A 14,782-nucleotide genomic window follows, 5' to 3' on the forward strand; every position below is an offset into this window, starting at 1 on the left:
GTCTCGCCGTCAAGCCCAAGGACGACGCCGCCGCCGCCCGTGAGCGTGCCATCAAGGATCGCATGGAGGCCGAGCGCCGCGCCCACCTCGCCGCCATGCACGAGGCACTCCGCAACGCCGGCGACGGCGAGGCCGACGACTTTGTCTTTGCCGAGGACGCGTAGCCCACGCACACCCGTAAACGTCGCCCTGTGCACTTGTCTCGCCCATGTTGCTCTCGATCGTCTCGACCGCGGCCTCTGCCGTCCTCTACCCCGCCGCCGCTGCATGCCTCCTCGCCGCCATCTGGGCCATAACCCTCGCACTCGCCGAAGCCCGGACCGCGCCCGGCCTCGCCGCCCGACTCGCCCCTCCGCCTGCTGATGGTGCCACGCCATCCGCCGATGACACGCCGTCCCGCCCGTGGGTCCTTGTCACCGGCACCTCGTCAGGCATCGGCCTGGCCACAGCCGCCGAGCTCGTCACCCGCGGCTTTGGCGTCTACGCCACAGTCCGGCGAGCGGATGACGGCGATGCGCTGCGTGCGGCCGTGGGCGGACCGGCGAGCGAGGCGCTGGTGCGGACCGTGGTGTGCGACGTGACGCGGGAGGAGGAGATGGCGGCGGTGGGAGAGCAGCTCGCGCAGGGTGGCCGGCTTTGGGGCCTCGTCGCCTGCGCAGGCGTGTCGGTGACCGGGACGGTGGAGGAGACGCCCGCCGCCGCCTGGGCCGCCCAGCTCGAGGTCAACGTCGTCGGCACCGTCCGGACCATCCATGCTGCCCTCCCGGCTCTCCGGGCCTCGCCGGGCGCACGTATCGTGGTCGTCGGCTCGCTCTTTGGCCTCCTGGCAGAGTTCCCGGGCTTTGGGCCCTACGCAGCCTCCAAGTTTGCCCTCGAGGCCCTTGTCCGCACCCTCCGCGAAGAGCTCGCCCCGGCTGGCATCGCCGTCACCATGATCAATCCGGCCGGCATCGCCACCCCGTTCATCCGCAAGCTCGCCGCCGCTCCGCCACCCGACTCTCCGCTCGCTGCTCACTACGCGCCTGCCCATGCCCGCTTCCGCGCCTTTGTTGCACACACCTCGACTGGATCGCCCGTCCACGTCGCCCGTACCATCGCCCGCGCCATCTCCTCCGCCCGCCCCTTTGCATCGTATCCAGTCGGCCCGCAGGCGCAGCTCATCGCCTGGTCCGCCGCCCTCCTCCCGGCTCCTCTCCTCCAGCTCATGGCCCGCACAGGCTTCCCGCAGCACCTCCTCTTCCACGTCAACGCCTTCCTCGCCCGCATCGGCCTCCCTCAGTGATCGCCCTGCCGGCCATTGCTGCCATCGTCGCCCGCCGGCCATTGCCGCCATCGTCGCCGCCATCGTCAGCCAGCTATTAAGCCATTACAGTCTCCACCCCCATCCCCATCCCCATCCCCATCCCCATCCCCATCCCCTCCCCCTCCCCCTCCCCCCACCACCCCTCTCCCCTCCCGTCCCCCCCCTCCCCACCCCCCTCCCTTCTCATGGCCGACATCGACTCCACCGCCGCTATCGTCGCTGTCCACGCCGCCCTTGCCACCGCCGACCCGGTCGCCATGGCCGACGCCGTCGCCTTGGCCGGTGCCACGCCCTGGCTCCCTCTCCGCCCGCCACCTGCTGCTGCGGACGGAGAGCCGCCGCCGCCGCGGGGTCCGAGTCGTGTCCCGGTGGACTTGGCGCAAAAATTTATGCCTACTCCCAGAAACCGCCCCACCTTGTCCCTGCCCTCGTCCTTGCCGCCCAGTGCCCCGATCCCAGACTCGTCGCCGCCCTCGCTGCGCCACATGCGTTTGCCCTCGCTCCGCTCGCTCGGCACCACTCGGTCGCGGTCTCCGCGCTGGCTGCCGCCGCCGCCGCGGGCAACGTCGACGTCGTCGCCGCCATCGCCGCCATCGCCACCATTGACCCCAACGCCGCCGTTGGCCTCCCGCTCCCGCTGCTGCTCATCGCTGTTGATGAAGGCCACGCCGCGCTTGTTGACGCCCTCTGCACTGCCTCCTTCCCGCACGCAGGCCCTGTCGCCGCAGGTGCCACTCTCCCGGACATCGCCCCGGCCTCGCCGCGCCTCCGCAACTCTGCTGGCTGGCCGGCCCTCCTGCTCGCCGCCCACGCCGGGCACGCCGCCGTAGTCTCTGTCCTCCTCCGCCATGGTGCGCCTGTGGACGAATCCGCCTCTGCTGAGCAGATCACTCCGCTCTGGGCCGCCGCCTGGGCAGGCCACCCGGACATTGTCGCCCTCCTTCTCGATGCCGGCGCCGATCCGGCCGTCGCCAACCCCGCCGCCGCCACCCCGCTCTTTGCCGCCGCCCAACGCGGCCATGCCCACGTCATTACTCTCCTTCTTGCCGCCGGCGCAAGCCCCGCTGCGTCCATGGCCTCGCAGTCGCCGCTTTGGATCGCCGCCGCAGGCGGTCATCTCGACGCTGTCATCACCCTCCTCGACGCCGGCGCCGATCCCGCCGCCGCAGACGCCCAGGGCAACACTCCGCTTTTTGCTGCCGCCATGCGCGGCCATCTGCATGTCATGCAGCATCTTGTGGCGCTTACGCCGCCCGAAGTCCTCGCCGCCCGCAACACCCTCGGTGCCCACCTCCTGCTCCTCGCCGCCTTCTCAGGATCGCTTCCGGTCGTCCGCTACGTCGTCGACGGCCTCGGCTTTGACGTCAACGAGACTAGCCATCCGCAGGGCCTCACCGCTCTTGCCACCGCTGCTCTGCAAGGCGCGCTCCCACTCGTCGCCTACCTCGTCGACGCCGGGGCAGACATCTCTGCCGCTACCGATCCCGCCGCAACGCCCATTGCTCTCGCCACCCTCAACGGCCATTCACACGTCGTCGACTACCTCGCCGCCCGCGCCCGCCCGAGCCGCAGACCCCAGCCCAGCAGCCGTCATCGCTCCTCGCCCTCCCTGCCTCTGCTGCTTCTGCCCTCGCTGCTGCCTCCCACACCGCTTCGGCCGCTCTCGCTTGGTTCTTTACCTCTGCGCCTACGCCAGATCGGGGTTGAGCGCAAAGATGATGACCTTGCCGTCGTCGAGGCCCACGATCAGGTGGTCCTCCTTCTCGGTCAGCGCCACAGTGGTGATCGGCCGGTGGACCGGGAATCGGTACACCGCCTCGAGCGTGTGGACCGCTCGGACAACCACCACTCCGCGCTCGCCACCACTCACCACATACTCGCCAGTCTTGTTGACCACCACCGCGCTCAGCCGCTCGGTCGTGTCCACCGACGCCAGCAGCACGCCGTTGATCGAGAACTGGTACAGCACAAGATCCGCCAGCGAGTACATCAAGATCTCGCCGTCCGGCGAGACGGCCACGTGCGTCACCGGCGACGCCCGCGGGTGCGTCAGCGTGCGTACGTAGCTCCCGTCAGACACCTTATGCACCATGCACGTCCCATCGAGCGAGCCCGAGACAATGACGTCCAGGTCGCTCGACAGCGCCACTGCGCTCACCTCGTCGTCGTGTCCGTACAGCACATGCCGCGGGAACGTCGCCACACGCACCCCGACGAGCCCGTCTCCAACTCCCACACCATCAGCGATGCGTCCTTCGACCCGGTCACAACAACGCGCCCGCCGGCATCGGTCGCCAGGCACGACACCACGTCCGAGTGCATCGTCACAGACTGCACGCTCCGCCCAGACTCGAGCAGAGAGACCTTGAACGACGAGTCCCAGTAACCGCACGAGAGCACAGACTTGCCATCGTCCAGCAGCGCAAAACACGCCGCAGAGACGCGGAGCCCGTTGGCCAGCGGCACGCCCATCCGCTTCCGTGCCCCGCCGCTCTTGGCAAGCGCAAGTCCAGGATCGCGCTCAAAAGAAAACGGCGCGCCCTGTGCGTTGGCCGTCCCGGGCAGCCACCGGTGCGACGCAACCACACGCGACCGCGACACCGTCACAATCCGGTCATCGCTCGACCCGATGAGCGACGCCACACGCGAGCTCACCGCGCTCGACGGCACTCCAAGGAACAGGATCTCCTCGTCCATCACCTGCACAAAGAACGCCTTGAGCGCGCCCGGTGTGTCAAACAGCACCCGCGCACGCGCGCCCTTGGGCTTGATTCCTGCCGCTGCACGCAGCGTCACAAGTGTACTCGGCAGCACCTCGGGGTGCGGCTTGTCCAGCAGCTGCGACGGCGTCTGCCCAAACTCGGATATCTGCGACTCGTACGATGCACGCATCGTCTCGTCCTCCACAGCGTCGATGTCGATCGCGCCCTCGTACGTGAGAAAGTAGAAGATGTTGTGCGCCTCGACAGCCGCAGGCCCGCGCTGCTGGAATCCAAACACAAGGTTGATCCACTCGTGCAGGTGCGCCGTCACGTACGGTGACTCGAGCGCGAGCCGGTGCAGCCGTACAAACTCATGCGCCGAGCCGTGCGCCCACGGCGGGAGGTGCACGTCACCGATCGCCCGTGGCGCCCCAAACACCCCGTCAGAGCTCCGCTGTCCCAGATCAAACCCGTTCGTGTTGAGGAACATCTCCGGCAGGTAGTACCACTCGGGGATAAGTTCCTTGGGGTCCGTTCCGGCCGTCTTGCAGTTGGCCCACGTCGCTGCCACACTCGAGAACACTCGGTCTGCGTGGTCAAACTTGCCGCCCTGCAGCTGCACATGCAGAGAGGTAAACGGCTCGACCCGGATCATGTAGTACAGCACCGCTCCGCCCGACGAGTAGTGCGAGCCCCAGTGGAACTTGGGAATCATCTCGTCGTCAAACGAGTACCGCTCCAGTCCGCGCGCAAGCGACCGCTCGTCAAGCGCGCCCACAGGCCTTGACAAGTCACGGAACGTTGCCGGGTTGTCCAGGTCCAGTTCATCCGACGTGTAGTCGTCAAGAACCCACGGAAAGACCGGATACTGGTTGATGTCGTTGTAGCTCCGCCCAGCCATCGTGTTCAGCAGCATCAAATACTCAAAGTTCGACAGCTCCCCGCGCTGCCACGCTGCCGTAGCCGACGACCGCCGGAACACCTCGCGCGGTGCGCGTATGCCGTGGAAGACAAGCTGCGGCGGCTTGAGCCGCACAATCCGCCGTGCCACCTCGTTGCGCACCTTGCGCGAGGGGAACGCAATAAAGTAGTTGGTCCGGTCAGCCAGAAACACCTCGAGCGCTGCGTCACGGAACCGGTACCGTCGCACATGCACCTCGCGTAGTGCTTCCAGCGGCCACACAAGATCCTCGTACATCGAGAGCAGCACCTCGGGCGTGTCGTCGTCGTCCGCCTGCGCCTCCGCTCGCACATCCTTCGCCACACGGAACGCCACAGATCGCGCGCTCAGCTCGAGCACACCCTTCACCACAGACATGAGCGTCACACGCTCTGCTCCTGTCGCGTACACCACCTTGGCCTCTCGCTCGCCGCTCTCCTCACTGGCCTCGCCGCCCACAAGCTCAAGCACGCCACTCTCGCCACTCGACTCCGAGTCCGAGGCGCCGGCCTCGTCGCCGTCGTCGTCCAAAAGCGTCCAGTCGACAAGCCCGCCCTCGCCCTCGGCGCCGGGCACCACCGCAGAGCCTGGATCAAGCTTGGCGCCCGGGCCCATCGGGCCCAGCTCCTCCGCCGAAGACAGTGCCCGACGTGCCTCAGCGCTCACCACGCGCTTGTCCCGTCGCGCCGCAGCAAGTGCGTGCGTGTCAAACTCGTAGTTGCGCTCCATCTTGCGCCGCATCCGCAGCCCGTTCTCCGCAGCGTCCAGCTTCCAGTGGTCGTGCTCTACATCCGCCATCGCGCCCGACCATGGGTCGCGCGCCTGCGAAATCGCCCGCAGTGTCCGCCGCCACGCCCGCCCGCTCCGCCGCGCACTCTCCTCTAGCTTGATCGACGCCTGCGACCGCCGGTTGATCTCCCCGTACTTGGTCTGCGCCACAAACTCGGCAAGCTCCATGTGCAGCGTCTTGACCTGCCGCACCTCCTCCTGCCGCACACGCCGCGTCGCGAGCAGCACCCCGGCTTCGCTCTTGATCCGCCGTGCACGAGTTCGCTCGCGGACTTCGCTCAGCTCGGCCTCAAGCGCCTGCCCGATCACGCCAAACACCCGCTCCTGGATGCGGGGCTCCCGTAGCCCAGCAGAGAGCTCCGAGAACGCGTGCGCCGCCCCGGCAGGCGTGTTGACCTTCTCTACAGCGTCAAGCAGTGGCTCCACCTCGGGTGCCGTCGCCAGCAGCCACCGCAGCGCTGCATCGTTCGACCGCGCAATCCACGCCAGCCCGCCCATCACCTCTGCAGGCACCTGCGCCGGAGGCGAGAAGCTCCCCAGCCGCGAGCCCGCAACCATGAGTGCTTCCAGCAGCAGAACGAGCCACATCGAGACACTGGTGCTTCCCGACCCACCCGACTCGCCCTCGCCGCTCTCGTCGACCTCCACCATTCCGCCGCATCCGCCGCAGGTAGCCTCAAGGGCGCTCAGTAGCCGCGGTACCGCGTCGGCGTACGCCGCAGCCTCGCCGCGCGACGCAAGCGCCAGTCCGGTCATCACCGTCGTCACAGTTGCGCGCGCAAGCTCGCATACTACAGACTTGTTCGCCAGACACATCAGGTTGGTGTCCAGCACAAGCGTGACCAGCGCCAAGCCGAGCCCGGCGTCAAGCCACATGCCGCTAGTAGGCTCGATGTGGACCACCGGTACAGTCGCCGAGTACTCGGCAAGCGTGCTCGGTGTCGCAAAGAGGAACGCCTCGCACAGCAGCACGATGTGGACAACGTTGTCAAGTACAGCGTTCTCGCTCAGTGAGAACATGTGGTCGGCATCAAGGTGGAACCGCGACGCCGCGTGCGCAAGCACACTCCGGCTCACACCCAGCCCGTCGCACCCACCCGACGCCGCAGCGTGGTGGACCGCAATCAGAACGTCCTGCACCAGCCGCCACGATCCCTTGTTCGTCACGCACGCTTCCAGCGCCGCACCTACAACTGCCACAACAAGCTCGGTCAGCGCTTCGCCGCCATCCTCGTCAGGCCGCGGCAGCAGCGCTGCTAGCCGCTCGGCCCACAGCGCGTCTGCCACCAGTACATCTGCATTCCTCGGCGCCTCCTTCAGGAGCGTCCGCAGATGGGCCAGTAGCGGCAGTCTCGACGGCACAGGCAACGCCGCAAGCTGTGCAAGCAGCGGCTGCAGCGCGCCCGGCAGCACGACGTTGAGCTCCTCGGGAAGAACCTCGTACGGGAGCGACGCCAGCTGGTCGAGCTCTGATGCCACCTCGGCCTTGTCGGCAATCGCGATGGCCGGCAGGTCGCGAATCCGGCCCAACGCAAGGTCCAAGAGCGCATGCAAAGTCGGGACTCCAGGAGAGTGCATACTAAGAATGTTCGTCACGCCTGCCCACCCCAGGTGCTCAGCACGGAAGCTCTTGGCCACGCTTGGCACCTCGAGGACGAGGCAGCCCAAGAGGCGGAGGGCAGCTACGCGCACAATCTCATGAGCCGATCCGAGCAAGTCGAAGCAAAGGTAGATTCCGCCGGCTGCTGCAAGCGTGTCGCGAAGCGCGTCGCGGAACGGGGGCCGCGGCGCACCGGTCAGCCAGTGGACCAGCGTCTGCACAAGGTCAAACAGCTGACGCCAGTCCTGTGCATCGAGGAGGAAGGCAACCATGGCGTCGACCTCGGCGCGGGTAAACTGCGGGACGACCATACATGCGATAAGTGCCTTAATGTCCTTGCGCAGGAGCATGATGTGTGCCCGCGGCGGGCGATGCGCCACCACTGTTCCGGTCACTGGATGCAAGAACGGCCTGCGGGCCAGAGACGCATGGTCTGTCGAGAACCAGTAGTACTGCCGAAGCGCGTCAAGAAGGAACTGGACGCCCACAAGCGACCGGAAAAAAGCCGGCAGGTTGACCACATACTCGGTGAGCAGGTGGATGAGCTCGGCCTGAACAGAGACGTGTGCATAGATGAAGAGTGCAGGCTGGAAGAGAATGTGCTTGAAGCACTCGGCCGCGAGCTCGCGTCGCAGCCGGTACACCGACCGCGCAAGCGTGTCCACCAGCGCCAACGACATGTTGCCCGGCGTAAGGCTCTTGAGCAAGTGACCCAGGACTCGCGCACCTGAGATCTGAAGAAACGCCTCCTGCTCGGCCGGCGCAGCAAGGAGGAGCTCGAAAATGAGTGTGAGCAGCGCGTTGAGAAGCTCCGGCTGCGGCAAAGGCGGCGCTTCGGCACCCGCCTCAGCGCCCACTACAGGCATGTCCAGCTGACGGAGAAGCGGGAAGAGGACCTTGACTCCCCCAAGGTTGGTGATGGTCTTGGCGATTGGTCGCGCAACACACGGCGTCACGTCCGCGAGCACCGCATTCGACGACCGCTCGCCGTCGGGGTGCAGGGCGTTGTCCGTCACCACACCGTCGGCCGTGCTTGCCGCCCGCGCGTTATACGCAAACACAATCCACCGCTTGAGCTCGCCCGAGAACAGCGATGCCGTGCTTTCGGGCATGGTGTGCGGCGAATAGTCTGTCTCATGAAACGGCCCACCGTACTCGGGCCCGAGCGAGTAGATGTCGGCAACAGTCGTCGCCGGCAGTGCGCTCCGCAACAGGTACACTGGTCCAAGCTGCCCGCAGTACGGCAGCGTCTCGCTCCCCGGTCCGACTGCCGCTGCAACCGCTGCCGCCGCGGTCGACGACGACGCCGCTGCAGACGCTGCCGCCGCAGACCCACCCGGGACGCTCGACCCGATATAGCAGAATGGCAGCTCACGTCGCGCAGCGTCGCCGTCCGGATCTAGCGCGCGCAGCTGCGGCGACGCCGACGCTCTGTCACCAAGCAGCGCGCTCGGTGACGACGGCCCAGCCGCGGCCGCAGCCGCAGCAGCTGCAGCCGCAGACGTTGCAGACGGCGGCAGCGAGTTGGTCCGCCCGCCGCCCGAGCTTGTCGGCGACGACGGCGGCACAAGCGCGAGGGGGCGGAGTGAGGCCGAGCGGAGCGCGGGCTCTGGAGAGGACTTGGCAGCCAGTGCCAGCGCTGCAGACGTTGCCGCGCTCGACGAGGCGCTGCCCAGAGACGGAATGCGGAGCGGCTTTTTGGCCACGAGCTCGCCGTTGACGTACAGCGCGAGCTCCGAAGTCGACCACGGCACTCGCGAGTGCGAGTGGACCAGCGCCACATGATACCACTCTCCAGCCGCAAACTTGAACTCGGGGAACGAAGCCCGCTGGATTTTGGTGGCGCCCACGTGTGAGACGCAGGTCAGCTCGCCGGCCTGGATGTACGCCTCCACCCCGAGCCCCGCTTCGGAAAGGAACGAGAACAGCCATCGCGGTGGTGAGCGCGCCTTGGCCGCACGCACAGACTCGCGTGACGGAGTCCGTGCCAGCGAGGTCGACCACGAGCGCACAGGCAGCGCCGACGCAGGTGTCGGCAATGGTGAGCCGATGGTGGTCAAAGGACCCTCCCGCCCCTGCGGAAGCGAGATCGATGACGCCGAGATCGAGAGGTCGTCGGTCGACGCCGACAGGGTCCGCTGGCCCAGCGCGGCGTGTCCAAGGCCCTCGTCATCGTCGCCGTCACCGCCGCCACTGGCGCTGTCTGCGCCGATGTCTCCCGGCTCAGCGTCGGCGTCCTCAATGCGGAGCCAGGTGTAAAAAGTGTAGCCTGAGCCAATGACGTTGGGCAGCGGTGCAACAGCAAGCCGGGCGCCGCGCCCGTCAAAGTGGAAGAACGACGACGGACCCTTGCGGATGGTCATGCCGACTAACGCGTTGAGGAGCGGCGCAAAGAGCGGTGACCGGTGGCCATCTCGCGGGTGCAGGAGTCGGACAAGCAGCCGCAGCTCCTTGACGGTCACATTGTGTCGGCCCAGGATCTCCACCAGCTGGACAAGAAGCGGCACAAGCGGTGCCGATGGCGCGCCAGTTTCGAGAATGTCTAGGATGCGCTCAAGCAGCTTTTCGCCGCAGCAGAGCTGGACGTTGATGGTAGTCTTGGAAACAATGGTGAGGACGGTGTTGAGGACGAGAGTCTGGAGCTTGGGCGAAGCCGAGCCCAGCAGGTCAAAGATGACGCGGATGCAAGCCGGATTGCGGATGGTGTAACGGGTCTTGGTGGAGAAGCCGCCGTCAACGAGCATGTCGAATACATGCTTAAAGTCGCGCCGCGATGGCGCGTTGCCCGAGGTGTGCATAAACATCGAGGTCAGCTGCGGATAGCCTATGATTTCGCCAAAGGCAGCCTTGGCACTCGCATTACTCGCCATCAGCGCCATAAACGCCTTGAACATAGCCTCCCACAACGTGGCAACCTGCGCCTCGTCACCGCGCAGCGCCTGGTGCATGGCGTGCATGCATTTGACAAAGGAGTCGACCGCGAGAAACCGGCCCTGGTGCAAAACCTGCGAGCGCCGGAGCACGTACCGGATTCCGGCTAAAAGTTGCAGCTGGAGCTCGGCAGTCTCGGCGTCGCGCGACGCCTCGGAAGGAAAGGCCTCCAGGTAGCGGTTGTAGAGAAAGAGCACTCGCGACGACGGTAGGTGGGCGGCAGCGCGGATGAGCCGAGCATAGTGGGTGATGCCAAAGACGGCCAGCCGCGGCGACGACATGTGATCCAGCAGCACGTCTAGAAGCGCCGGGAGCGCCGGACCCGAGCTCCCTTCCTCGGGCGATGCCTCCATCTCGTCGAGAATCCGGACCAGCGAGTCGTAGTAGATCTCGTCTGATGGGGCAAAGTATGCGTCGACCACCTGCATTAACGAGTGCTGCGCCGTAAAAGTGTACGCTCGCGGCGGCGTCTCGGCGCTCTCGGTCGTGACAAAGTACGCCTTGAGCAGCGAGGTGATGACCGCGAGTGTATCCACTGCCCGCAGCCGCGGCGCGTACGTCCCACGTTCGACGCACAGGACCGCGAGGATGGCCATGCACACGTTGTGGACAAGGACCGGGACGTGCGCGTGCGCAGCAAGCACGTACAACAACTTGCGGAGAACGGCCGATGTCGCCTTGTGCGAGCTCGATGTGACGAGGTAGACCAGGAGCCAGAGCGAGAGCTGCTCCAGCTCGGTCTGGCAGGGAACCGTCTCGTGCGATGTCGGGTCAGTATCCGCGCCAGCGTTCGGGTCAAGTGCATGCGGCGGAACAGCCACAAAGTAGAAGAACGGACCCATGAGAAAGTCTAGGGCGTCAGATGCAAGCAGGGCCTCCGGCGCGCGGTCAGGTGCAGCACCAAGAAGCCGGGTGAGCAGCGAGAGCACTGCTGTCTGCAGCAGTGGGCGCCGAGTGGCGAGGAGACGGGCCTCGATCGGCGAAAGTGTGGCCTCGTTGAAAAGAGAAAATAGTGCGTCGATGACAACGGTGTTGAAGCCAAAGGCGGCGGGGCCATCATTCTTGTCGTCTGACTTGGGCGGTTCGGGTCCGACGTGGTGCGGGTCTTCGCGCATGCTGCCTGCCGAGCAGAGGAGGGTGAGCAAGTCAAAGACACCACCAAGCCATGGCGCCGACGCCATCAGTGCCGCCTGGCTCCGCGAAAGGCACGGCGGAGCAAGCGGCGGGCCAGTCGGCTTCTCGCGGACAGGCGTGTACTTGGCAGCGAGCGCGGCGGCGAGAGACTCGGCCTCGGTGCCCACATCAGCGACAACAGCAGCAGCCAGCGGAATGCAGTCGAGGATGGCCGCGGGTGGCGCAGCGCCATCAGCGGCGGCTGCATCAAGTGCGGCGTCGAGCGTGGCCTGCGGGACCGCGGCCGCCGGCAGGCTGAACTCGTAGAGGCCAGTCAGGCCGCGAACCAGCGTCTCAGCCTCTGCATCCGACACCGGCGAGTCGACCAGCTCATGGGTGAGGCTCAAGAGCCAGAGGAGGGCATGTGTGAGCGCGTCAGAGAGACCAGCAGCGGCGAGGTCTCGCCAGGGCATGGCGCCGGTTGCGTTGATGCGGGCCATGACCAGAAGGACAACCTTGTGGAGCGCGGCGGTGCGGAGGATGATTTGCGGGTCTGGCCGCGGGCTGACCGGCGGCGTATGAGCGAGGAGCATGCAGACACGTGCGAGTGGCGACGTGGCATGCGCCGACGAGCCGAGAGCCTTGCGGCCGTACGACGAGCCGGCGAGCAGGCAGACGGTGGAGAGAATGAGCGCCTGCAGCTGGACAGGTTCAGGCGCGTCCAGCGCACCGGATGCGGCATAGAGAAGCTCGGCCAGGGCTGGGAGAGCGGCAATAACGCCTGGCGAGTCGACTACTCGTGCACGAGGCATCCACGCCCAGTCGTCGGCCAAGTAGTGTGATTGGATCTGGCGCGGCGTGCTTGGGTGCAGAGCAAGCGTACGCAGGCAAAACACAAGCGTGTGCGCGAGGCAGATCTCGGGACCGGGTGCAATAAGGCCACTTGGCGCTGCGGCAAGCGTTGTGCATGCGGTCGCCAGTGCACCCAGCAGCGGGTGGTAGCGACAGACGACCGAAGAGGCCGGGGCCAGCACAAGAGGGAGGAGCAGAGCATGGAGCGCAGCCTCAAACTCGGATGCTTCGTGACAGCCACCGGCCAGTCGCGGCACGACCGAGTACCACGACCGCAGCAGGGTGACGGTGACCGGGTACGGCAGCTCCAGAGCAGCGTACGCTGCCAGCGCCGCATCGGGCACGACCGGGCCGCGATGCGCAGTGACGTCGTCAGGCCCAAAGGCTGGGCGCCACGCCGGCGGACAGAGCACAGCAGCAAGCGCCACAGTGAACGCCCGCAGCGCGAACGCAGCCTCTTCCAGCGGCGTCTCTGGCACGTCTGGCGGATCGAGCAGCATCCGGACCGGAATGGAGATGGCTATCAGAGCCAAATCAAGTTGAGAAAAGCGGCCATTGCTGCTGTTCTCATCAGCAGCCTCCATGGAGCTCGTCGCCGCCGCCGCCGCCGCCGCCGCCGCAGTGGCCGACGACGACTCGGGATTCGATCGCGAGATGCGCGAACGCAGCGAGCGGCGCGGCTTGCCCTTTGTCTTCTCCTTGCCTTTGCTCTTTTCCTTGTCCTTGCCCTTGCTCTTGCTCTTGCCCTTGCCCTTGTGGGTGCTCCTCATCGAGACGGCAGTGGCCTGATCGGGCGACGATGGCCCCGGTGATGGCGACGGCGAAGCATGCGAGGAGCGAGCCGAGGAGCGACGACGAGCACCCGTAGCAGCAGGAGTAGATGCAGGCGTACATGGGTCCGAGTCGGGCGTAGCGGCGTTAGTGGCAGCCATGGCAGCGCGGACATAGGCCTTCCAGAGGGAAGCAGCAGCAGAGGGCAGAGGCGGATGCGGTGATGACGAAAGGACACCAGGTCGAGGAGGACTGGCCAGAGAGACCAGAAACGGCTGCTCGTGGGGGGAGACAGGCACCGCCGCTGCCTCCCGCCGTCCGAATAGAGACTTGGCCGCACGAAACAAGGACGACATCCTGTTCGGGAAAGGGGAGGGGGGAGGGGAGGGGGGAGAGAGAGAGAGAGTGGTGTGCGAAGAGGGGAGGGGAAGGGGTGGTGTGTCGTGTGACGCCGCCTGTCGATTCGGCCCGGTTGACGAGCGGCGACGAGTGACGGGCAGAGATGGGCCTTGGGCAGAGGCGGATGGTGGTGGAAGAGGGCTGGAGTCGGTGATCGGTGGCAGAGGAGGGGGAAGGGGGGGGGGGGAGGGACTGTGTTATGTTTGAGTGGATGGGGCTGGGGTTGGGGTTGGGGTTGGGCTCGGAGGCAGCGGACGGGATCGAGGGACGGGCGTTGGGCGTGGAGGTGGGTCGGGTCGGGTGACAGGAGCGGAGGTAGTTGGAGTGGTCGTAGTCAAAGTGGTGGGTGGAGGCGGATAGCCATCTTCATCGTCATTATCAGAGGAAGAGGAAGAGACCGAGGTAGGCGGCGAGATGACAGCGCTGTCGGTATCGCCATCAGACTCGGACTCGGTCCAGTCCATGACAAATGAAGAGACCGAGACCGGACGTGAGAGGCGGGATCGAGCCCGAGGGATAGGGAGGCCTGAGCGAGGGGGCGGGCTGGAGGTGGTGGACGAGGCCGAGGCAACAGAGAGGGTCGACGTGGTACGCGTGCGATGCCCGGCAGCAGTGTCGAGGCGAAGCACGTCTTCGGCGATGAGCGAGTCAGAGACGTCGAGCGAGTCATCTTGGACGTCCCACGGCGACGGCGAGTCGCTGTAGTCTGGCAGGGCTAGCGAGCCGTCGTCGATACCGTCGAGCGTCAGCGCAGAGGCCTTGAACGGATTGGTAGGAACAGCCGGAACGTCGGCGAGTACAACGTGCGAGGCCAAATCCGAGAGATAGGCGTCGCGGAGGACTGCGGCCATGTAGACCTGGGCCCGGGCAATACAGTCAAAGACAGGGGCAAGCCAGGAGTGGGAGCGGGCGAGAAAGGCGTCGAGATCGGCCTTGGCGGTCTCGTTGAAGGCAGAAAAGGAGGACCAAGCCGCATCCGCCTCGCCGCGAGCAATCTTGCCCTTGGCCACGGCCTTGGACGCCGACTTGTGGGCGTAAAACAGCTGGGCCCGCTTACGGACGAGGCGCTTGATCTCTGCATATGAGGCAAGGAAGGCGTCGAGGACGGGACGGGCAGCCTCCAACTGAGCCGAGAGGCGGGCCTTTCTGGCATCGACCAACAATGCCCCCTTGCGCATGGAGGCAGCAGCCATACCGTAGGCCGAGACCGGCTCAAAGTATGCCTCAAACAGCGAGGCGATCTTTGCCGAGCGTGAGGCCAGAGCCGAGAGATCATCAATGAGGAGAGGGAGATGAAAAGCAACGTCCTTGGCCAGCGTCTCCAGCGAGACCACCTCTCTCCCAGGCAGCCGCGTGTACTCTTCGTCATACCCTTGATGCGG

At 66.2% G+C, this 14,782-nt stretch overlaps 2 protein-coding genes across 2 annotated transcripts; one reads left to right on the top strand and one right to left on the bottom strand.

Annotated features, from left to right (window-relative positions):
* Positions 1–208: 208 nt before the first annotated feature.
* On the top strand, positions 209–3,010 carry AMSG_12342 (uncharacterized protein; the record flags this gene model as incomplete). The annotated part of the gene is made up of 3 exons (XM_013898371.1): positions 209–1,278; positions 1,637–2,834; positions 2,870–3,010. 3 exons carry the CDS (start codon positions 209–211, stop codon positions 3,008–3,010), a joined length of 2,409 nt encoding a protein of 802 aa, XP_013753825.1.
* A 39-nt stretch (positions 3,011–3,049) lies between these two features.
* Positions 3,050–14,769, bottom strand: AMSG_10309 (uncharacterized protein; the record flags this gene model as incomplete). The annotated part of the gene is made up of 5 exons (XM_013898326.1): positions 3,050–3,065; positions 3,115–3,461; positions 3,509–13,180; positions 13,799–14,736; positions 14,760–14,769. The coding sequence occupies 5 exons, from the start codon at positions 14,767–14,769 to the stop codon at positions 3,050–3,052; spliced, it is 10,983 nt and encodes a 3,660-aa protein (XP_013753780.1).
* Between the last annotated feature and the right edge of the window lie 13 nt (positions 14,770–14,782).

This window comes from Thecamonas trahens (genome assembly GCF_000142905.1).
Source record: "Thecamonas trahens ATCC 50062 unplaced genomic scaffold supercont1.56, whole genome shotgun sequence".
Taxonomy (NCBI): domain Eukaryota; order Apusomonadida; family Apusomonadidae; genus Thecamonas; species Thecamonas trahens.